At 48.6% G+C, this 23,757-nt stretch overlaps 2 protein-coding genes across 4 annotated transcripts in view; both read right to left on the bottom strand.

The window, feature by feature from the left end:
- Window positions 1-9,949, bottom strand: part of Lck (LCK proto-oncogene, Src family tyrosine kinase) — a 27,962-nt gene extending 18,013 nt beyond the window's left edge. The window contains exon 1 of one of the 2 annotated variants that reach the window (XM_040756259.1): window positions 9,818-9,949. The gene's annotated coding sequence lies outside the window, so the exon portion shown is untranslated. The remainder of the gene's footprint in view (window positions 1-9,817) is intronic. The other variant, XM_040756260.1, reaches the window with a different exon arrangement.
- Window positions 9,950-12,559: 2,610 nt separating this feature from the next.
- Fam167b (family with sequence similarity 167 member B) lies at window positions 12,560-14,428 on the bottom strand. 2 transcript variants are annotated; one of them, XM_013120185.3, is made up of 2 exons: window positions 13,903-14,428; window positions 12,560-13,177 (listed from the first exon to the last, which is right to left on the bottom strand). In XM_013120185.3, exons 1-2 carry the CDS (start codon window positions 14,155-14,157, stop codon window positions 12,950-12,952), a joined length of 483 nt encoding a protein of 160 aa, XP_012975639.1. In that variant the 5' UTR covers window positions 14,158-14,428; the 3' UTR covers window positions 12,560-12,949. The 2 variants fall into 2 exon arrangements, with proteins under 2 accessions (XP_012975639.1, XP_005079550.1); XM_005079493.4 differs by having other exon boundaries at window positions 12,560-13,180; window positions 13,903-14,422.
- Between the last annotated feature and the right edge of the window lie 9,329 nt (window positions 14,429-23,757).

The raw sequence follows: 23,757 nt of genomic DNA, 5'->3' as shown, positions 1-23,757 counted from the left end.
CCAGCACTCGGGAGGCAGAGGCAGGTGGATCTCTGTGAGTTCGAGGCCAGCCTGGTCTACAAGAGCTAGTTCCAGGACAGCCTCCAAAGCCACAGAGAAACCCTGTCTCGAAAAACCAAAAAAATAAAATAAAATAACCAGCAGTGGTGACACAAGCCTTTAATCCCAGCACTTGGGGGGCAGAGGCAGGCAGATATCTGTGATTTCAAGGACAGCCTGGTCTACAGAGCAAGTTCCAGGACAGTCTCCAAAGTTACAGAGAAATGCTGTCTCAAAAAAATAATAATATTAAATTTTGATCTATGAAGCCCTAGATTCAATCTCTAGCACCAAAAAAGGGGGGAAAGTTAGCAAGAAAATGAGGTGGGTTTGTGATAAGACAGGAACTGATGGAAGAGTTTTAGATGGACTGATGTAATTTATCAGCTTTGTGTTAAAGCTAGAGAAGGGACCACCCTAACGGTTCAGTAGGTGAGGATGCTCACTGCCTAGCCCAGCTACCTGAGTTCATTCTCTGGGGCCCAATGGTGGAAGGAGAGAACCACTCCTCACAAGATTGTCCTCTCTCCTCCATGGGCATCATGGGGGACATGAGTATACAAGCACATTAACACATTAATGCATAAATGATAACAAAGATAAAGCCAGAACTTGGTGGCACAAATCCATAATCTCAACGTCAAGTAGTCTGAGGCCACACGGGCTACACAGACTATCTAAAACAACGAGAAGAAGAAGCCAGGAGTGATGGTGCATACTTGTAATCCCAGGTAGCTGAGGCAGGAAGGTTGCAGTGATTTCAAGACCAGCCTGGGGTGCGGTGTGAGCTTCTGTTTTAAGGGGAGGGGGAAAGGGTAGGCAATAAAGTGGCCCAGGGGGTAATCTTGCTTGCCACCAGTCCCAATGACATGAGTTTGATCCCTGGGACTTACATGGTGGAAGAGACCTAATGCCTATAATTTGTCCTCTGGTCTTCTCCTATACATCACGGCATATGCACACTCACATGTACACAAACAAAAAGTTTAAAGAGTGGAGGCTACACTCGGGAGGCAGAGGCAGGCAGATCTCTGTGAGTTCGAGGCCGGGCTGGTCCCACAGCCTCCAAAACAATACAGAGCCCTGTCTCGTTAAAAAAAAAAAAAAAAAAAAAGAGTGGAGACTGGCGCCAGGCGGTGGCGGCACATGCCTTTAAACCCAGCACTCAGGAGGCAGAGGCAGGAGGATCTCTGTGAGTTTGAGGGGGGTCAACCTTATCTACACAGCAAGCTACAGAATGACCAGGACCACATAGAGAGACTCTGTGTAAAAAAAATTATAATCACAACCCTCCATCCTATATTGAAGTATTTTCTTCTACTATTCATATACCCCCTATGCAATTATTTTTCAAAGATTTTTTTTTACATATACAATATTCTGTTTTATGTTTGCCAGCACAGATATTGTTATAGATGGTTGTGAGGCACCATGTGGTTGCTGGGAATTGAACTCAGGACCCCTGGAAGGCTGTCAGTGCTCTTAACATCTGAGCTATCTCTCCAGTCCCTGTATGCTATTATTTACACCAAACAGTGGGGTCATGAGGTATCATGAAGGAAGCTAGACAGGGAACCAGGACTAGAAGAGAAGATCCCTCATCCAAAATGTGACTACTGCCGGGTGTGGTAGCACACATCTTTATTAACTCCAGCATGTGGGGTAGAGGCAGGAGGTCTCTGTGAGTTCTAAAAAGCAGACACATTCAGGCATTCATACACAAATTTTTGAAGACTTTAAAAAAATAAATAAAGAGATCAACACTAAAGCAATGTAAATGTCTCATTGTCTGAAATGGAAAAAGAAAAAGAAAGAGAATGTAGTCCTCAGGGCTCTTAGAATCAAAGAGGGCAGTCTCCAGTGTGAATGATGAACCTTGTCTTTTCTCCGTGCTCAGGAGCGGGAACACTATGGATTCAACCATCTCCAACTAGGACTTACATGCCCTTGGTCAAATTCAAAGCTGTGTATGATCCACAAGGCATTGTGTGCCCATTATAAAAGGGCGACCCCAAACCCAGTGTTTCTAATTTAGAGAGTGGAATCAGAGCTGGGTTTTAGTTCCCACCTTATGTGCTGTTCAATTCAATGCCACCTGGCTAGCAGATAGAGTGGCCTTGCTCATGCGCTCTATAATGCATAACAAGTCAGGCTGTCAAAAGTAAACCCACCCTCTCTATTTCTCTAATGTTTGTTGTTGCTTTGTTTTGTTTTTGTTTTTTGTTTGTTTGTTTTTTTCGAGACAGGGTCCTGGAACTCGCTCTTGTAGACCAGGCTGGCCTTGAACTCACAGAAATTCGCCTGCCTCTGCCTCCCAAGTGCTGGGATTAAAGGCATACACCACCACTGCCCAGTCTCTCTCTCTAATTTTTGTTTTGTTTTGTTTTGTTTTTCGAGACAGGGTTTCTCTGTATTGTTTTGGAGGCTGTCCTGGAACTTGCTCTGTAGTCCAGGCTGGCCTCGAACTAGCAGAGATCCTCTGCCTCTGCCTCCTGAGTGCTGGGATTAAAGGCGTGTGCCACCAACGCCCAGTTCTCTCTAATTTTTATTGTTGCTGGGAATGGTAGTCCAGGCCTTTCATTCCAGCACTCAGAAGCTGGTTGATCTCTGTCTATTCAAAACCAATCTAATATTGTGTTCCAAAAACAACCAGAGCTATATAGTGACAACATCTCTCAAATAATAGTAATTGTATTATAATAATAAATTAAAATTTATTTTGGTTTATCAAGACAGGGTTTCTTTGTGTAGCCCTGGCTATCTTGGAACTCAGAGATCCACCTGCCTCTGCCACCCAAGTGCTGAAATTAAAGGTGTGTTCCACCACTGCCTGGCAACAAATTAAAATTTATTATGTGTGTGCTTGCTACTGCATGTATTTGGAGGTCAGAGGGCAAAGGTCAGGAGTCAGTTCAGTTCTTTCACTGTGTGGGCGCCATAGAAAGAACTCAGATATCAGACTTGGCAGCAAGCACCTTGACCCGCCAAGCCATCTTGAGAGTCCCTGGACTAGAAATGCTGATTCCAGAATTGCTTAGTAGACACACACACACACATCAAGATGAGTTCTGATTCTTGTAAACATGGTCATAGTTGCCAGCTTCTGAGCCCAGCTTCTTTTATCTCCGTATAAAATAAACAGAGGCGGCACTTTTCCTTCTCCAACAACAGATCTATTGATTTATGAGTTACTGCTTTGGATTTTAAGGCCACTGCTTTACATAGATTATAGGCTGGCTAGGTGGTCACAGCGCTCGCCTTTAACCCCAGCACTCGGGATGCAGAGACAGGTTGATCTCTGAATTTGAGGCCAGCCTACTTTACAGAGCTAGTTCCAGGACAGTCAGGGCTACACAGAGAAACCCTATTTTGAAAAACGAAAAACAAAACAAAGCAAACAACAACAATAGTTTCTTGCCTTTTTGTTTTCTTTAGCAGCCACGATTTGAATATTGTCACTGTCGCACACGTTCCATGAAGGGCATACCCTCACAAACCTCATAATGACACTAAAAAATTAGGCTTGCCAGGCATGATATACATTGACTAGTCAGTAAACTAGTCATTTGTCCTGGCTTAGAGATTACTTAGTAAACCAAACCACCCTCAAACTCACAGAAACCCAACTGTCTCTGCCTCTGGAGTACTAGGGTTAAAGGTGTGTACCAGCCCTCCTGGCTTTCCCAGCACTTTTAATTTTTTTGTTTGTTGGAAACAGGTGTCCAGGTGAGCCTCTTGCCTTAGCTTGTGCTTACTGTCCTGTGCCCAAGACCTTACACATGCTAAGTACATACTCTTCCACTGAGCTACACTCTCAGTTACAAGATGGATTTATTCTCCCAAACTGGGACTGGCTTAACCACAGAACTGATTCTGCTTCGAAATCGTTGCCATCAGTAAGGGCTACACTGTGGTTATTGTATTCTGCATTTTAGTGGGGTCTCCACTCTGGCTAACTCTGGATCCACTTTGCATTATGGGAGTTTCAAGGCGATCTAAGTGTTACTGAGGCTCGACTCACTGTATCCCTGTCACAGTGACTCAGTTTTGATTCCATGATCTCTTAGTCACTTACTGACAAAAGGTCTTCGGGAAGATTACTAAATCTTCCTGTCCACACACTGGCTTTTAAAAACTTATTCCGTGTATTTATTGATTGTGCATATATGTCTGTGGGAAGACATCTTACAGAGATAGTGCAGAGGTCAGAGGATAACTCGTATAATCCCTCTTCCACGTGGATCCTGGAGATCCAGCTCAGGTTGTCAGTTTTCAGTAAGAGCCTTTACACACTGGGCCATCTTATCCCCCCCAAAATTCTTACTATATAGACCAAACTGACATCAGATTAGCAACCATCGTCCCAAATCCTAGGATGACAGGTTTGAGCCGCCACACCCAGTCCAGATTTCTGAACTCTCAGATCCTTTCTTAATTCCTGTACCTGAAAAATAGGACTAAAAATGGGACCTGCATCTTGGACCGTTATGAGCATTATGTATTAAATGACATGTGGACAGCCCTGTGGAGCAAAATGTTTTATACAATGCTTGGTTCATAATGACTACCTTTGTTGGGGCAGAGCCGCTAGGGTGCATTAAATTGCTCAAGCCGGCCTTGAACTTACGCTGTAGTCAGGTAGGTCTAAACTTGTTTGTCGCTGTTGTTTCCTTTTGTTTTTTGAGACAGGGTTTCTCGGTAGCTTTGGAGCCTGTCTTGGAACTCACAAAGATTCCCCTGGCTCTGCCTCCCAAATGCTGGGATTAAAGGCCTATGCCACCAACACCTGGCGACAGGTCTTAAACTTCTGATTCTCCTACCTGTGTCTCTCTAACAATTGGGACGACAGGCCTGTGCCACCAGGCCAGTCACGTGGAGTTACTAAATAGATGAGACTAATTTTCGTTTGAGGCTAGCATGTGTGTTTCATTCTTCTCGATTGCAACGGCCTCCATTGGCATTCCTCCTCATGACTGTGGGCACATTTCCACTTTTTCTTCTTTAATGCATTTACCTCAAGTAGACGCTTTACTACCACAGATGGAAAATCCGTGTCACTAGCTGTAAACAGCAGTTTCATGTCAGTGCACATTAGAAGATACAAATTAGCAATTATATGTGCTCATCCATCAGCCTCCACAATTACTCACATAGTTAGCATCTTAAAGGCCACAGTGTGGGAGATGCTGCCCTGTGAGAGAGAACTTGGAACTTATGCTTTCTGTCCATAGACAACAATCTCTCTCTCTCTCTCTCTCTCTCTCTCTCTCTCTCTCTCTCTCTCTCTCTCTCTCTCTCTCTCCCTCCCTCTCTTTCTCTTTCTCTCTCTCTCTTTCCCCTTCCTTCCTTCCTTCCTTTCTTCCTTTTTCTCCTCTTTTTTTGTGGTACTAGAGATTGAATCCAGAAACTCCCACTGGGCTATACGAATTGTGTGTGTGTGTGTGTGTGTGTGTGTGTGTGTGTGTGTGTGTGTGTGTGTACTTGAGTGTCGAAGGGCTAATGTTAGGTGTCTTCCTCAATTGCTTTCCTCCCACTTTTTTGCTGTGTAGCCTGGTTATCCCATAACTCACTCTGTAGACCAGACTGGTCTCCAGTTCACAGAGATCCACCGGCCTCTTCCCCAGTACTGAGATTAAAGACCCGCCCAACCACCCAATAGCTCCTCCCCACCCCCCTTTTTTTTTGGCTGTCCTGGAACTGGCTCTGTAGACCAGGCTGGCCTCAAACTCACAGAGATCCGCCTGCCTCTGCCTCCCCCTCCCGAGTGCTGAGATTAAAGGTGTGTGCCACCAACGCCGGCTTCTCCCACCTTATTAGAGACAGGGTCTTTCCCTGAATCTCGAGCTTAGACTGACTAGAGTGCCTCAGGGGTCCTGCCATTGACTCCCTGGCACTGCGGTTTCAGACATGTTCTACTGCACCTGGCTTTGGTTCTTTGGTGCTGGGGATCAACTTAGGTTCTCAGGCTTGCACTGAGGCAAGCATGTTAACGACCGAACTCCCCAGGCCCCTTCATAGTGCAACTTCCTGAATCGGCCAGTCTATAGACAAAATTAAGTGGGCGTACCCAGTCATCCGGCCTAGTGCCGAGGGTCAGAGATGAGCAGACCAAGAACTGTCCCCATTACGTAGCCTGCCCTCTGTGACAGGATGTCCCTCGGCAGGTCATTTCATTTTCAGCCAAGGCTGTAAGGCCTGCTGTCAGATCAGTATTGTCTGCACCTCTCAACAACATATTCTTACAGCAACACTTTCCAGGAAGTAACATGAAAATCACCGCCATTACCTATTCACCGAGCTAACATCAGAGCTGCATGTATGGATGGGGGAGACTCCAAGATGCTTCATGCCAACCTCAGACTGTAGCTAGTAAGTTAACCTGCATTTAAATGTATCTAGAGACCCAGGTTAGGTGGCAATCATTACGTCATGCAATTTGCCTAATTTGAATGATGTCATGCAACTCTGAGAGTAGTCCTATGAAAAAATGTCACTATCAGTCCCATTTTACAAATGCAAAACTGAGGCTGAAACTGGGTAAAACAATTTGCCTGAAGCCTCCTAACAAACAAAGGTTTGGGGAACTACAAGCTGAACCTTGGTCTGCCCCAGGCTTCACCTCCCCACCTCTCAGCGTCACCACAGGGACAATCTGTCAGGATGCACACCAGATGGCTCCCAGGGACACAGCTCAGAAGTGAGATGGAGGAACCTGACATTCTGCTGTCTTTGGACGCATCTGTGCTGTTTTGAATTAAAAACACAACAAAGCCAGCCATGTGCTAATTTTATAACAGCAAAATTAAAAACAACATCACCACCAACGCAAAAGCGCTATTAAAAATAAAATCCCCCTTTTTTCTCCCTTCAGACAACAGCTGTCTATGAAGCCCAAGCTGGTCTCATACTTGTCATCTTGTCTCCATCTCCTGAATGCTGGGGTAACAGGTGTGTGCCACCATACTCTGTGAGTGACAGCCCTTTGGGAACATCCCAACTGTGTAGTTCCCCTGCCCTTTCCTCCCAGGCTTGGAATAGGTGGCAGAGGAAAAAGGTAGTTTTGTGTTCAAGAACTTTAGGAAATATTGGATCAGACAAAATGAATCAGTCTTCTTCGGGGAAGATCTGCAGGGGATTAGCAAACCATCGTCCACTGTGAAACTCCCGTGGGACAGTTTGTCACTGAGGCCATGTAGGTTGACTCTAACACCTACCCACATGCATCATGGAACTAGGTTTTGGTTTTGTTTTGTTTTTTCAGGACAAGCACTTACAATGCAACACAACATATTCCAGACCCACACTGAGGTCAGCTGTTAAAGATCACATTTCTAGGGGCTGAAGAGATAACTCAGTGGTTAAGAGCACTGGCTGCTCTTCCAGAGGACCTGAGTTCAATTCCCAGAACCCACATGGTGGCTCACAACTGTCTGTAACTCCAGTTCCAGGGGATCCAACCACTCACATAGATACATATACAGGCAAAACACCAATGCATATAAAATAAAAATAAATTTATTTTAAAATCATATTTCTAGACTCAGGGTACAGTTTAATGTACTTGGCATGCATGAGATCCTTCATGGCTAAGATTAGGGGAGAGGAGAAAGGCTCCTAATTACTAGATGTTATCTTGGGCCAGCCTTTCTCCACCACAACACCATCCTCTGAATTGAACTTGGCTTTGAAGCCATCAGCCCATGGGTGCATGTGGGGTTTGTAGGATCCTACCTCTGACCAAACCTGCACACATACATTTTCCTATGATCGAGGAGAAGAGGAGAAGCTTTGAACAAGGAAGGTACGTGTATGAGTGTGTACCCATTTTTTTTAAAGACAAGGTCTAGCTTTGTAGCCCACGCTGGGCTTTAACACTCCCACATTCCTGCCTCAGCATTCTGAATGCTCGGATTATAGACAACGCAAAACGGCGCCTGCTGAGAAGCCCTGTGACAGACCCCTCCTCTCAGAACAGAATCTAGCCTTCCTGAGTTTTCACACCGGACTATATACAGGAAACAAAACTCATTTGCAAAGCCATACCACAAGCATGAGAGATTGGGCGGTTCACTGTCTTGTAAGCCCTGGGTAGGTGTAATTCTGGGTGTGAACAAACACTCTCTGCAGGGAGAGGAAGTGCCTAGCTTCCCTTAAGCACCTACTGTGTGTCAGTATTACCCAGGGCACTTTGTCATCAATATCCCTTTGATTTTGTCAGGCACTCTGGAAGCAAGGGCTTAGCTACTGTGTCTTTATAAATAAACTGAAACTTGGAGTGTATAAACCAGACATTCAAGCAAATGGCCAACCCAGAATTGTTCCTGGGCCTTGCTCTCTGACCCTGAAACATATGTGGGTTTTTGTTTTGTTTTGTTTTTTACACTATATCGCACCCCTGGGCTCTTGTAGCTTTGACTTTATTCTGAGGTTTCTGTCTCCATGTTCCCAGAAAGCAGCACCACGGGATACGGACCTTGGCTTTAGCTTCTGTCCTTCCTAGAACTGCCTTGTTCAGGAAGCTTCCAGATCCCCTTGAAGGAAGCTCCCCCAGCCCCCCATCTAAAGTCTTAACCATTTCGCTGCCCTTGTCCTCTGGGCTCTTTTGAGAAGAGCCCCTGTTCTGAGCTCCAAGGACTAGGGACTCTGTGGGTTCCTCTGTCAGTCAGCACAGGGCTGGCCAAGGGGACTGCTGTTGTTGCTGTCCAAGGACAGTTGAGACACAGGAAGAGCCTTTGTGTTTCCTGCCTCTGTAGGAAGCAAGAAGCCTTGGAGAAGGCTAGCATATGCTGACAAGATGGGAAATGTGTTACACGAACAAATCCAGCAAGGAAACCTGGAAAGTCAACTGAAGTGGAGACTGTCCCCCAAAGTTTAGAGTTAGAATGCAGCCGATGGGAGGCATCTGGAGACAAATCTCAGAACAAGAATTGTGAAGGCCAACGTGTATACACAAATACAGCTGAGTTGAGGCAGGAGGGGACAAGGGCAAAGGCGAGGACATCCTGTCCTGACACTTGGCAGGACAGGAACGGTGACTTTCCAGATGGAGGTTCAGAAGTTCTTGTCCTGAGCCAGCCGTACCCTGTCTGGGTTAAAAATATCCTTCCTCTTCCCTACTCCCATCATTCTCATTCACTACAACTTTCCCAGGGACGACACATCCATCCTGGATAAGCCTCCCTCACGTAGCCATCGGCTTCCCTGGAGACGAGCCTGTCTTTCAGGGTGCTGGTTACTAAGGCTGAGTCAATTCTCATGTGTCCATCTGGATGCTGTGTATGACTTCTTCGTGAGTTTTTGCAACTCAGGTCTGCCCCGGGAATCAGAAGATTGACTCCTGGGGCCTGCACTCAAGACTGTCCGTCTCATCACCCTGTCTATCACAGGGGTAGGAGGAGCCCAGTCCAAGCCTTCACTCTCTCACAAGGCCCTGCTCTACCGCTGTCCATCTTGAGGAAGTATGTGTTAAGTGATGCATGACCACCTTCAGACCTCAGAAACCTTATCCTATGAGGACAAGGAACAGGTCAGGTGACTGCCGGTGGCCTCCTCGGTACTTGACATTGTGACCCTAGATCTCCAAGGAGTATGCTTCCGGTGAGGTGGGAATGATGGCCAACAGCACAGCAGAGGTGAGATCCACCCACCTGACCCCCCTCCAGCACGGCGTTTCAGAAAGTCTGCAGTACAGCTAGACATCCTGACCCTCCACCCAGATGCAGTCCTCTGCTGTCTGGCTCCCACCGTGCCCCTGACTGTAGTTCCCAGTACCCCTTACCTGCCCAGCCTGGGAGCCTTCTGGCCCATTCACATGATGCTCCTGGCCTGGCTCGGCTGCCTGGACCCGGTCTCAGCTCCCCTTGCCTTCGTAGTCACCACCTGTCTCCTCGCGCCCACGTTCCACCCTGACTTCCTGCCTCCTTCTGAGGGCTCCCCAGCCAACCCAGTCCCAGCAACCCAACCACAAGCCTCTAGCACCTCAAACTTCCTGCCGCCATAGCCCTAGACCCTTCAGCGTCTTGGGGTCCCAAACATCTCTAGGCCAGCCCCTACTCATCCTGAGGGTGGCACTTAGAGGGGAAAGTTGAGGGGGGGATCCCTGTGTGATGGCAAGGGTCTTATATCCCAGCACTCTGGAGGTGGGGGCAGCATTGGCTACACACAGAGTTTCAGGCCAGCCTGAATCACATGAGTCCCTGTCTCTAAACGACAACAAAATAATAATAATAATAAACCAAGGAGAAAAATTTTTTTAATTTTTTAATTCATTTTACATATCAACCACAGTTTTCCCTCCCTTCCCTCCTCCTACTCCCCCTAACAATTCCCCCAACCCACCCCCATCCACTCCTCAGAAAGGGTAAGGTCTCCCATGGTGCACATTAAGTTGAGACAGGACCAAACCTCTCCCCTCTGCATCAAGGTTGAGCAAGGCATCCCACCATAGAGAATGGGCTCCAAAAAGCCAGCTTATGCACCAGGGATAGACCCTGGTCCCACTGTCAGGGACCTATCAAACAGACCAAGCTGCACAGCTGTCGCCCACATGCAGATGGCCTAGTTAGGTACCATGCAGGCTCCCCAGCTGTCAGTGTAGAGTCTGTGAGCTCCCATGACCTCAGGTCAGCTGTCCAGGATTTTTTTTTTTTTAATTTAGGATCTCACTGTGTAACCCTGACTGGCCTGGAACTTGCTATGTAGACCAGACTAGTGTGACCTTGAATTCACAAAGATGCTGCCTACCTCTGCCTCCCCAGTGCAAAGGAATGTGCCATTATACCTGGTAAGAAAGGATGGTTGATGGAGTCGCTCTCCTGCCCTCCCAGATACACCTGGGTAAGAGATCCAAAGGGAGCCTTTGCCCCCATGAACAGAGCCCAGGAGCTACAAGTTCAGCAGGCAGCAAAGTGATATGGCACTGTGGTCACTCTGTGCTAGGACTAACTAGGTGGCCTTTAATTTAGTCTGCCAGCAGAAGGCATGTTCAGAGTTGAAGCCTAGACAACAGCTCTGTTAAGTGGTTGGTGACAAGGTTGCAAGTATTACAGTAAACAGCAACCACAGTCGCTGAGAGCATCGACCATGTCATCTTGGGGCACAGGACAACACTCAAGAGGCAGGCCTCTTACAATCAAGTGTTGACAGCCTCTTTTAGGAGGAATACAGGAAACCCCATGTCCTTAAGACTATAGTGACAGGCCAGGGTGTGGTGGCGCACAGGGAGTTCCTGGACAGCCAGGGCTTCATAAAGAAACCCTGTGTCAGTATCTAGATAGATAGATAGATGATTAATTGAAGAATATAGCAGCAGGCAGAGGGCAGGACCACATGGCCTGAATTGATAATTCCAGTAGAGACAAGGCCACACCCCTAATGGACCGCACAGCCTGCCACAGGTAGAAGACAGAGCAAGCTTATTGTCCTTGCAGCTGGGGCAGCCTGCAGACATTCTGGTGTCAGCAGGAGGTAAAGAGCTTTGAAACCAAGCAGCAGGCAGGTCAAAAATGAGGATGGTACCCATCATAGGCAGAAGACCAGGTCGCCAGTGATGTGAGGAACCCCGAATGGCCCCCTATCAGGCCCAAGAATGGGTCCTGACCTCACTGGAAGGAAAGTGTAAATGTGTCACCTCCTGAGCTACGCTGAGTGAGCTGGTGGGGGAGGGGAGCCCACAGAGCATTGTTGGGGTTTGTGAGGTGGAAGCTGAAGTGCTGTGTACCTCGGCTGCAGAGGGAAGGGGGAACAGGAAATGGCGGTGGGGGGGCGGAGGGGGGCGGGGGTGGTGGCTGAGTTGGAAAGTCAGACAAAGAGAGTAACACGGCAACAAAGGCTGAGAGACATGCAGAAAACAAAACCCTCCCGGGTGACAGGGTGACAGAGCCGACAGATGTGTCCCCGGACCTGGTGGTGCAGGGCTCAGCTCCCCGCTCTTAGGAGCCATAGCGTTTCACAGTTCAGCTTCAGCTCATGCCTGGGGGACGGTACTGAGAGCCAAGGGCGCTCTAAAGTAAGGCATATCTAGCAGCCAGTGGGGTAAGAATTAGCAGCTTGCTTCTATTTAGTTTTGTGGTTTTGTTTGTTTGTTTGTTGTTTTGTTTTTTGAGACAGAGTTTCTCTATGAAACTCTAGCTGTCCTGGAACTCGCTCTGTAGACCAGGCTGGCCTCAAACTCGTAGAGATCTGCTTGTCTCTGCCTGCTGAGTGCTGGGATTAAAGGCGTGCACCTTCATGCTGGCTTGATCTCCCCATCCTCTAATAGAAACAGGGGAGTTGGTTTTGGACAGAGAACTATCAGATTCTGCATCCTCCTAGCCCTTAGTTTACCTACATTGCCTACCATGAAAGAGATGTAAGTTTTTAAGTTTAGAGGCCGGAGATATAGGTGGCTCAGTAGTCAGGGGCACTTGCTCTTGCAGAGGACCTGAGTTCCTTGCTAGCACCTTATCAGGAAGCTCACAACAGCCTATATAACTCCAGCTAATCCAATAACCTCTTCTCCGGGCACGCACATACACAAAACTAAAAAATACAACAAATCTTTATTTAACCCCCTTCTGATTTGATAAGGTGGAGAAATCGAACTGAAGCTGTTGGGGAGACTGGGTGCCATCCACCCTCAGCGGTCTTGTCTCCTGTTGTGGAGTCCCCAGTCCCAGTGACACGGGGTAGACACCCAGCAACCACCCTCAGCCTCAGTGAGGGACTGCAGAAACTTGGGTGGGATGCAGCGGCGTTTTTATTAACATGTTTGGGACCTGAGCTCCCTCTTTTCCCCTTACTTCTGAGGGCTTTGTGCTCTTTGAATTCAACTTTCAGAAACCTGCGTGTCCCCTCCCCCAGCAGGAGCCGGAGCCTCGGGGCACCGCCTCCTTCCTTCTTCCCAGATAGACCAGGAGACAACCGAGTGCCCTCAGCAGAGGGTGAAGCGCCTGGCACTTATGTTCATGCGCGTGAGTCCCAGATGCCGCAGTGGCGGGGCCAGAGCCAGGCCAGTCCCGGACTCCAGCTCCAGCTCCAGCTCCGCCTCATCCAGCAGCTCCTGGTGCAGGTGACACACTTGGTCCACTTTCAGGCGGTGCAGCTGGGCCCGTAGCCTCAGCAGTTGCCCTGCCAGCTGCCGGTCCTGAGCACGCATCTCCTGCTGTGACCAATAGGGGGCATGAGAGTGCAAAACCAGCCTCACCAGCCATTGTTCCCTTTCTGTGAACACTCTTTGCATAGAACAGCTCACAGAGCCCCATCTCACCCAACTTGTTCCGGATTGGTGGTTCCCAAACCAAGCCAAGGACCCATTCATAAGCAAATACAGACATCTGGTACACCATCACAAATCAACTAAGATGACTCACTGGGCTGAACTGGACATCCTTATATATTTGCACAGCTAATAGTTAACTCTCTCCTCCTAAGAGTCTACCCCACAGCAAAGCCAGGTCTGCTTTTTCCTTGGCTCTCTCTTCTCTATGGCAGTGGTTCTTAATTTTGCTAATGCTGCAACCCTTTAATACAGTTCCTCATGTTGTGGTGCCCCCCAAGCATGAATGTATTTTCATTGTTATGTCAGAACTGTACTTTTGTTAGTGTTATGAATCATAATGTATACATCTGATATGCCAGATATCTGATATGCGACCCCCACCCCACCGGGGTCTCGACCCACAGGTTGAGAACTGTTGCTCTAGGGTCTATTAGTGCAGAGTTGGCTTCACAAATAAAACACACCTGGATTCCTGGCTCCTCCTCCGTCCTAGAGCACAGCACTGAGGAATTGCTTTGGAAAGTGGCCTACTCTCACCTCCTCCCGGCCCCACAGAGGCCTGGCTCAAACACCCTGTGCGAGTCTGTCCAGCCCAGTGAACTCACCAGCTCCCTTCTGAGCCATTCAAGCGCAGAATCCATGGAGTCAAAGCCACAGATGGCTCCAGATCCCCCCGGCTGAGGTCTGCCTTGGACTCTGCACCAGGCGGGGTTCTGGACCCTGGCGGTCCACTCCAAATATGAGGGTCGTCGGGTCTGCAGCTGAAGCTTGGCTGTCAGCGCCTTCACAGAGTCCAAGCTTTCCTCTTCCTCCTCCTCCTCCTCGCCCACCGCCTGGAACTTCAGTGGCTTTAGGGCCATGGTGGGTCTGTGGTGGTCAATGGGGCAGTGAGGGAAATGTCTCAGGAGAGGTGGAAGAGGCTGAGGGTGAAGAGTGTGCCAGGAGCGTGTGGCGGCAAATGAAGATGGTGGGTAAAGGAGATTAGGTGTGCCAGGGTGAGTGAGCAGATGGGTGTGTGAGGCTAAGTGTGCAAGGGATGGAATTTTCCTGGCCCGCTGATGGGGGCCACGTGATGCCCATCCGGCTGGGGGCAGGAGGAGCCCTTCGGATGAATTTTATTGTCTTTGCCCAGAATCAGGTTCCTGGTTCCCAGAAAGGAAGTTGCAGCAGGATAAGAAAAGCATCATCCGACTTGGCCCTCCTCCCAAGACCCAAGTCAGGGGAGTCAAGAGGGCCAGGAGGCTGACTGTCTCCCTGCTCTTTGTGGCGCTAGCTCTTCTGCAGGAAATGGGGTCCCTGTAGCCTGGGAGTCTGGGGCCCTCAACACTGGTGCTGCTGTGATGGGACTTGGGATAGCTCTCCACTACTCTGAGCCTCTGTTGGGACAGGACCCTGATTTCAAGCTTTACTCTAAGGAGCCTTAGGTTCTGTTGGCAATCACTGGAAACCCTCCCCTTCTGGCAGCTGACGGAGCCGCCCAAAGCTGAAGGGCGGCACTGTAGATGGACTTCTAGCCAGCTGCCTCCCTGTCATTCACAGGGTTTCAACAACCAACCTCCCTCCCTCTCTCCGTCCCTCCCTCCCTCCCTCCTTCCCTCCCTCATTCTGTCCCTCCTTCTCTCTCTCATCTCAAATATAGCCAAGTCTAGCCTAGAGCTCACTATATATAGACCAGGCTGGCCTTCAAATCACAGAACTTTGTCTGCCTCTGCCTCCCAAGTGCTGGCACCAAGGCATGGGTCACCACTGCCTGGCTGTGACAAGTGCTTCTCAGCTCTCTTTAAACTTGTCATCAGTAAGAGCAGGCATGGGGTTTCCATCAGTAACCCTTCCTAGCATGCTCAAGGCTCTGGGTTTGCACCAGCTATAAGAGAGAGGAGAGAAGGAGAGAGATAGAGACAGAGTCAGAGAGAGAGAGAGAGGACAGAGGGAGACAGAAGGGAGAGAGAGGAGGGAGACAGAGAGGAGGGGAGGGAGGAGGAAAAAAAAGGAAAAGAAAAAGGGGTCAGAGTGACAGCATAAGTGGGTTTTGCCAGTAGGTGTATTCTCCAGTGTTCCTGTATGTACTTACAGGAGGACAAAACCAACCAAAGACCTAAAAGGAAACACGTGTGGTGACACATGCCCATGCCTGTAATCCCAGCACTTGGGAGGTAAGGACAAAAATTCATTCTCAGCTACATGGTAAATTTGAAGTCAGCCTGGACTACATGAGACAGTTACTCAAAAACAAAATAAAGCAAGAAGAAGAAGAGGAAGAGGAGAAGGGGGGAGAGATAAAAAAAATGCACATGTCTAAATATGTAATTTGGAACCAGGTGGTGGTTACACCTTTAATCCCAGCACCCTGGAGGCACAGGCAGGCAAGATCTCTATGAGGTCAAGGCCAGCCTGGTCTACAGAGTGAGTTGCAGGACAGCCAGGGCTACACAGAGAAACCCTGTCTTGAAAAAAATTAAAATAAATAAACATGTAATTTGCTAAATTCTCCCAAATAAACACTGAAGCAACATCTAGGTCAAATAATACTTCTCACTACTGGGGAACTTCCTGCCTTGACATTTCTTTCTTTTTTTTTTTTTTTTTGGTTTTTTTCGAGACAGGGTTCTCTGTGGCTTTGGAGGCTGTCCTGGAACTCGCTTGGTAGTCCAGGCTGGTCTCGAACTCACAGAGATCCACCTGCCTCTGCTTCCCAAGTGCTGGGATTAAAGGCATGCACCATGTGCCTTGACATTTCTTTTTTTTTTTCCCGTTTTTTTTTTTTTCGTTTTTCGAGACAGGGTTTCTCTGTGGCTTTGGAGGCTGTCCTGGAACTAGCTCTTGTAGACTAGGCTGGTCTCGAACACAGAGATCCTCCTGCCTCTGCCTCCCAAGTGCTGGGATTAAAGGCGTGCGCCACCAACGCCCGGCGCAATTATTTCTTTTTTAAAGCAGGATCTCACCCTAAACTGACCTGGAATTATTCTGTAGCACACACTGACTTCATATTCACAGGGATCTTCCTGCCTCTGCCTCTGACTACTGGGGTTACATCCATAAACTTTCATGCCTGGCACTGCTTCTGTGTCTTCCCCTACTCACCCAATTGCTGGTGAAACCCAGAGGCTTGAGCAAGCTAGGAAAGGGTTTACTGATCAGCACCTCAGCCCTGCTCTCATTTCTGACAACTTAAGTGGATTTTCTCATTTTGTATACTTTCCAGTGCTCTTCCAACACTGCTGCATGTCAGAATCACCTGGGGGAAAAAATCATGTGCTACAACAGATGGTTTCCCCTTCACCAGTTTCAGATTCAGTGTGAGAATATGGGACAGAGACTAATCCGCATGTCTATGAAAACCCCAGCCTTGAAGCTTTTGCTGGGCTGGAATTTCATAGCCTGTCTTCTTCTGGGTTTTGGTTTCCACAGGGTCTCATGTGCAGCCAAGGCTGGCCTCATGCTCTGTAAGCCTCCTAAGTGTGTGAGCACCAAAAGCAGCTGTACTCTGCTGTTCTGCTTGGCTGCTTTCAGAGGGAAGCTCTAGCTTGATGTTATGTTAGGTGAGCAGCTAAGCCTTCTCCCCAACCCTCGCTTGTTCTCTCCCTCCTCTATTTTCTCCTCTTCTTTCTTTCTCAATCCCCTTCCTGCTGTCACATCCTATACACATGTATGACTTTAAATCTAGATCCCACATATGAGAGAAAACATACAACATTTGTCTCAGTATGGCTCCTTTAACTTAGCAGAATGATCTCCAGTTCCATCAATTTTCCTGAAGATGTTGCAATTTCATTCTCTTTAAAACTAGATAAAATCCTATTGTGTAACTAGATAAAATCCAATTGTGTATATTTACCATGCTTTCTCCATCTGCTTGCCTGGTGATGAACCTCAAGGATGGTTCTATACCTTGACTAATGCAATAAAAACACTGCAACAATAAACATTATTGTATAAAGTGAGGACATGACTGCTCCACGGTGTGGTTTTTATTGTGGATATGAGGGAGAGGACAACCAGAAACATCTGGAAGAGTCCAGAACAGGGAAAGTAGTGAACTGAACATGGCCAGCAGAATGAACTGGGCCATGATGGGGGAGGAGAGGAGAGGAGAGAGAGGCAGGGAGAGAGAGAGAGAGAGAGAGAGAGAGAGAGAGAGAGAGAGAGAGAGAGAGAGAGAGAGAGAGAGAGACAAAAGAGGACCAAGAGAGCAAGCACATGGCTGAAATGGCAGTGTTGTGTAGGAATGAGAAGCTGGGGAAAAGGAAACCATGAGCCATAAAGGAGAAGTTGAAGGTAGGGGCGGGGTGAGAAGAGCTGAGAAGAGCCAGGATGCCAGCAAAGACTCTGTAACAGGTAATTTCTATTCGAGAACCAACCGGGAGGCCAGCATGCATTTTGGTATGCTAATAGGTACCACGGTTAGCCATTTCTTTTGAACCTAACAATTATGTGGGGAGGGGAGTTGAGGGGTGGGGCTGGATGTTCAGGTGTCTCCCTCATCTGTTGATTTATAACCCCAGGTTAGCACAGCTGGGTCACAACAGTGGTTCTGTTTTTAGGAATTTTTGGGGGAGTATAATTTTTTATCTTATGTGGATGTGGGTGTTTTGCCTGCATGTGTGCATATGCACTGTGGGGACCCCTGGTACACAGAGGCCAGAAGAGGACGTTAGATCTCCTGCACTGGAGTTGCATATAGATAGACGGTGGGAGCTGCCATATGGGCTTTCAGAATCGAACCCAGTTTTAAGCTCAGCACTTGGGAGGCAGAGGCAGGCAGATCTCTGAGTTCCAGGTTAGCCTGGTCTGCATAGAGAATTCCAGGATAGCCAGAGCTACATAGTGAGACCCTGTCTCAAAAAACAAACAAACAGGCAAACAACAACAAGAATCAAACCAAAGTCCTCTGGAAGAGCAGAAAACAGTCTTAACGGCTGAGTTACCTCTCCAGCACCCATCTTAGTTTTGTAAGGAGCCTCCATGGTGGCTGCACCAGCTTATATTACCACCTGCACTCACCAGCATTCTCTCTCCCTCTCTTTTTCCTTTTTAAAGAGGTTTTTTGTTTTTGTTTTTTCAAAACAGAATTTCTCTGTGTAGCCCTGGCTGTTCTGGAACTCACCCTATAGACCAGATCTGCCTGCCTGTGCCTTCCAAGTGTTACGATTGAAGGTCTGCACCACCACCTGCCCAGCCTAGATCAATGTACTTTTTTTTTTTGGATTTTTGAGACAGGGTTTCTCTGTGGCTTTGGAAGCTCTCCTGGAATTAGCTCTTGTAGACCAGGCTGGTCTCGAACTCGCAGAGATCCGACTGCCTCTGCCTCCTGAGTGCTGGGATTAAAGGCATGCCGGGCATATCAATGTACTTTTAATTTGCATTTCCCTAATGGTCAAATATGTTGAACACCTTATTTATGGGCCACTTGTATTTCTTCCTCTGAGAACTGTATAATCGATTCATTAGCACATTTATTCATTGGATGATTTTGTGTGTTCTATTATTATCCTTGTTTATCTGGACATAGCATCACAAATATATCAGTAAGAGCTTTAAAGATACTAAAAAGGAACTAGAGAGATGGATGGTTCCTTCAGTTAAGAGCATTTGTCACTGGCACAGGACCCAGGTTTGATTCATAGCACCTACCTGGTGGCTCACAACCTCACAACTACAATTCCAGGGGATCCAATACACCTTTGTGATCACCAGGTGCGCGCGCGCACACACACACACACACACACACACACACACACACACACACACACACACACACACACGGGTTGCTCAGACACACATTCCGGTAAAACATTCATAAACATAAATCTAAAAAATATTAAAAGTAGGTGCATGGATGAATGGTTGAATGAATTCTCTAGCAAACTAGCTGAGTTTCCTATTGTAGTTACCAACTGAAGCATGTCTCTTGCTAGACTAAAACTCTGTGAGCAGAGGGTCCTCTAGGGTCCCTATATCAAAAAACATGGCTCGGTTCATTGTTTGGGCAATTCACACTTATTGAAAAGGATGCTAGAGTTGCTCAGGACCCGACAAAGTCAGAATCGGTTTGTGAAGGTGGCCCACTGGCAGGACTTCCACATGGGGGAGGGGCGCCAGCTACAAAGCTGTTCGCTTTTAAGGTGGACCAAGGGATTTTCCCTCACCCAAGAAAGAGGACCGTTCCCAGTTAACGCACCCACACTTTCCAGCCCACCCACCTGGGTACAGGGGAACAAATGGTTATTTTTCTTTCTTTTGAAGTCATCAAGGGTGCCAGCACCCCAGGACTTTAAAAAGGCGAGAGCCTCTGGAGACAGACACAGCGGTTAGAGCTTTAGACAAGATTTTCATCACCATTTCACCGATGAGGAAACTTTGATTTTCTTAATGGATTCTGGAGGGCGGTCCTAAGCAAACTTGAGAACCTGGGCCTAGGAGGAAATGCCTGTGGAACTGTTTGGTCCCTTCCGAAAAGGCCACCAACCTGTCCCTACCAGAGTCTGTGGGGCTGGGACCCAGGGTCGCGCAAGCAAAATGGAGTTCTAGGAGGTGATCTGAACAAGGCTGGGCCGAGCCAAACTCCCAGCTCCGTAGCACCACCTGCTGCTGTCGCCAGGGCTCCAGTCGAATTTGAATCTGACTGTCTTTGTTGCTGGTGTTTACTCGTTCCTTCGAGAATCAGTGAGCAAAGGAAGGGGCATGCCCCAAATTGTGACCTGGGGGAAGACAGGGTGAAGGGACTGGGCAGCCGGAACTGGCGACCTCCTGGATCAGTCCATCCCCAGCGTTCCTCAGTGTCTGTCTTAGGGGACCCGGGCACCACCACGCTGTAAGGTCCTCAGGATGCTGCGGCTGAACACTCGCGAGCGGAAGCTGATCTCCGGTTCTGTCCCGGTGTCCAGGGGTCGCCCTGGAGGCATGGACACTATCCACGTGTATTTAAGGGAGTTTTTAAAGGGGGTACTGTGAAAAGGGTTCCGTATGCGGTGTTATTACGGGATACAAGCAAGTAGGGAGGCTGGGGGGTGGGGCTTGAGATTCACGGAGTAGCACAAACTGAAAGGAATGACCATCGCGATTTTCCCAACAGCCCCTTCCTGAGGCGCTGTCCTTGGAAACAGCCATCATTTCCTTTCCTGAGACTGGGCGATCCCAGTACTTCCTCGCGCCCGAATACTGGAACGAATGCTGGGATGGACTGACCCAGCAGCAAGGGATAGTAGCGGAGCGGGCAAGGAGTAGCAGCGGGGCCAAGGAGAGCAGGGGCACAAGAACAGAGCACTCGGTAAGGTGCCCTAGGCCTGGCTTTTGACTCTCCCTGAATGCATTTCGACTTCGTCAGGTGAGGCTTGTGCCACAGTTACCCTGAGTGCAGCCCAGGCCGCTTTGCAACTCTCGGCTACCACCATACTCCCAGCACACCACTCCCCAGTTTCCGGTCCCTGGAACTTTATTATTGGCTCTTTTAATCCTTGCTTGGCTAATTCCTGCTTGACTGTGTCCATGTTGTCCGCCGTCGCAGCCCCCCCTCACCTCCAACACTTGAATCTTGTCCCTTGGTCGAGCAGGGCAAATGCTTGGTCTACTCACTACACCCCCTCCCATCCCCACCATAACTCTCCCATACTTAGCTATTTCCAGCCTGCGCCTGCCAGCCTTTGCCAGTTCCTCTGTGTAGACTAACCTAAGGCCTCCCTGAGCTCAATCCTTGAAAGCAGGCTGGGCCCCTGTATTCTACACTCTAGCCAGCATGCTTAGAACTGTTGCTGGCGGAGCCCACCGTGGGGTCCATGGCTTCATCATGGATACATGTTGGCCTAGGTGTAAGGATAAAAAAAGACAAAGTGGGTGCCTTTTGGTGGGCCCTGTGCAATAGCGCAAGAGGTTTATTGGGGGAGGGGGAGAGGGAAAGGCTGGGTCAGAGTGGGGACTTAGGAGAGGCAGACAGACGAGGGAACAGGGAGGAGACAAGAGGAAGAAGAGGCAAGGGGGCTGGAGACCTGGCCCAGGGGTTAAGAGAACTGGCTGCTCTTCCAGAGGCCCTGAGTTCAGTTCTTGGGAATCTATGATGGCTCACAACCATCGATAATAAGATCTGGTGCCCTCTTCTGGTGTACAGGTTACATGCATGCAGACCGTGTGATAAATAAATCTTAAAAAAGAGGCAAAAGGAGTAAGAGGCGCCAGACAGGCACATTTAAGGGGTGCACATGTCATGTAGCTAAGCGTGGTAAGGTACCTGGCAACAGGTGATAGCAGAGGCAGGCTGCTGCTGCGCTGAAACTAACACTAGGCACTAACCACACACACATAAACTGCTGTGGGTACTGAGGTCGAGGCTCTCTGTCCTGTCTGGAGTGGCTGGAACAGCTCTGTGCTGCAGGACCCTTCATGGATGAATGAGAAGGGAGGAAGGGCCTGCTAGGATGCTCCTGCCCATTCCTAAACCCTGCACGCAACCGAGATTGATCTGTCACACACACCCCTCTAAAAGCCTGGCCTGACTAGGCTTGCTCCCTGCCTTCTGGTCACATTAGTGCCGAGAAAAGGTCCTGAGGAAGGTTTTGTGCTTGGGGGAGCTTAAACTGATTTTCTTTTTTTGGTTTTTCGAGACAGGGTTTCTCTGTATTGTTTTGGAGGCTGTCCTGGAACTCGCTCTGTAGACCAAGCTGGCCTCGAACTTTAATCCCGCCTGCCTCTGCCGCTGGGATTAAAGGCGTGCACCACCAACACCTGGCTGTAAACTGCTTTTCTATCCAACACACAAAACTATTCACTATTTATCTGCTACTGAGCACAGAAGCTGCCCTGGGGGACAGCCCAGTGACAGAGGCCAAGGGAGGTGAGGCTTAGCAGAGGCACCTTATTGTGTGACATATGAATGTTCTCCAGGGAATGAGGTGATTTCTAAGACCCACTGAAGGACAGGAGGTAGCTAGGAAGACGAAGAATGTGAGCAGCGGGAGGGCAGGTGCGGATGCAGAGGGAGCCTGGTTTCTGTCCTGCTTGGAGCTGCACGTGATTCCAGGTGTAGGAGGGCAGGTGAGGGCAAAGGGAAGAGAACAAAGGTGTTAGGTCTTCACTGCGGCTTCAACTTCATCCTAGAGACTAAAGTCCCTGAGGGTAACTAAAAGTTCTGGCAGTCACTGGTGTCCTTGGGCAAAGAAGTTCCCAGAAGGTAGGAGCAGACACTAATCCCAAGAACACTGATCCTCTTATCAGACTGGGGCTTTTCTGGGCACTCTGTCCCCTGAAAGCAATGCACCCCTTCCCAAAAAGGAAGATTACCCCAAGGGACATGAGTATTTCTCATCAGAACGAGAAGTCCCCAAGGAAATGAGTTATTCCCATCACATTGGGGGTTCCCAAAGGGTCTATTTTTATGAGGTGTGCTTCTTGGAGGCCTGTCCCACTCTTTGGGATGGATACTTGCTCTGCTCCCAGGCTGGGCTCACCAAGAACCTGAGCCAGGGAAAGGATGAAGTTAGTTTTCATTTGACTAGGACAGGACCCCTAGAGGAGGCCATTGGTCTAGTCTAGTGAAGGCTAGAGCCAGAGTAGACACAGAAAGTTGTCTTAGCTGACTAAAATGGGGCAGCCCAGAGCATAGAGATAAGGTTCCTACCTTAAGAGACTGAGAGTTGGGCATGGTTCTCAGCCCGGCACAAACCATGACTTGGTATAGCAACAAACACACACATATTTATTTATAAATATAGTCAAGAACTCGGCCTATTTTATTTTTGGCCTGGTCACCTAAGCAGGGAAGAATCCAGTTGCCACTGTTGATGAGCTCAGGGCCCACACGAGAAAAGCCTGTATCCTGACACATTGAAGATAGAGTGCCTTGCTTGCGACTTTGCTGGATCAACTCATCCTGGGCCCCTTGAACCAGACTGGGTTCCAGTAGCTGAGAGGATGGAGTGGATCCAGGTCACAGGTTAACTAAATACTAGCCCATTCCCTCTACCCAGAAACCATTTCCTGATGCCCACTGCTTCTCCTGGCCCTAGACTGGCCACATCTTCCAGCTGGGCTATGCCTACCTGACCTTCTCTCATGCCCGCTGCGAACAAGGCAACCACCTTTCTCCTCTTCCTGGACTGCAGGGGCAGATAAGTTTCCAGTTCCTGTGGTTGGTGCAATTTAAGGAGGGGCTGCTATTGGCACTGCTTGAACATACCTATTCCTTGTTCTTTTGTGTCTTCCTCTGCGACAGTGAAGAGAGGCCAGCATGAAGGGACCAGGGACAGGCAGTGCCCACTCTATCAATGCCTCACTTCCCCTTCCCAAGAGGTTCTTTCAGAAAAAATGAGTGCCCTTCCTTGTATCACAGTCTCCTCGACTTCTGCAAACCCAGAAAGACCACGTGTTCTACTCAGTCAAGAACAAGTGCACCTTAGAAATGATGATTACAGGCTGGGGATATAGCTCACAGGTTGTGGTGTTTGAATGGGAATGGCCCTATAGGCTCATGG

Source organism: Mesocricetus auratus, unplaced genomic scaffold (genome assembly GCF_017639785.1).
Source record: "Mesocricetus auratus isolate SY011 unplaced genomic scaffold, BCM_Maur_2.0 Super-Scaffold_100014, whole genome shotgun sequence".
NCBI classification, from domain to species: Eukaryota; Metazoa; Chordata; class Mammalia; order Rodentia; family Cricetidae; genus Mesocricetus; species Mesocricetus auratus.
This window is presented reverse-complemented; position numbering and strand designations above follow the sequence as displayed.

What these genes read in the sequence shown, in the direction of transcription:
- Fam167b (XM_005079493.4), bottom strand. Translation starts at nt 14,157, where the DNA reads ATGGCCCTAAAGCCACTGAAGTTCCAGGCGGTGGGCGAGGAGGAGGAG. An exon ending in AATGGCTCAGAAGGGAGCTG is followed by an intron (nt 13,181 to 13,902) that starts GTGAGTTCACTG and finishes TATTGGTCACAG; the next exon opens with CAGGAGATGCGTGCTCAGGA.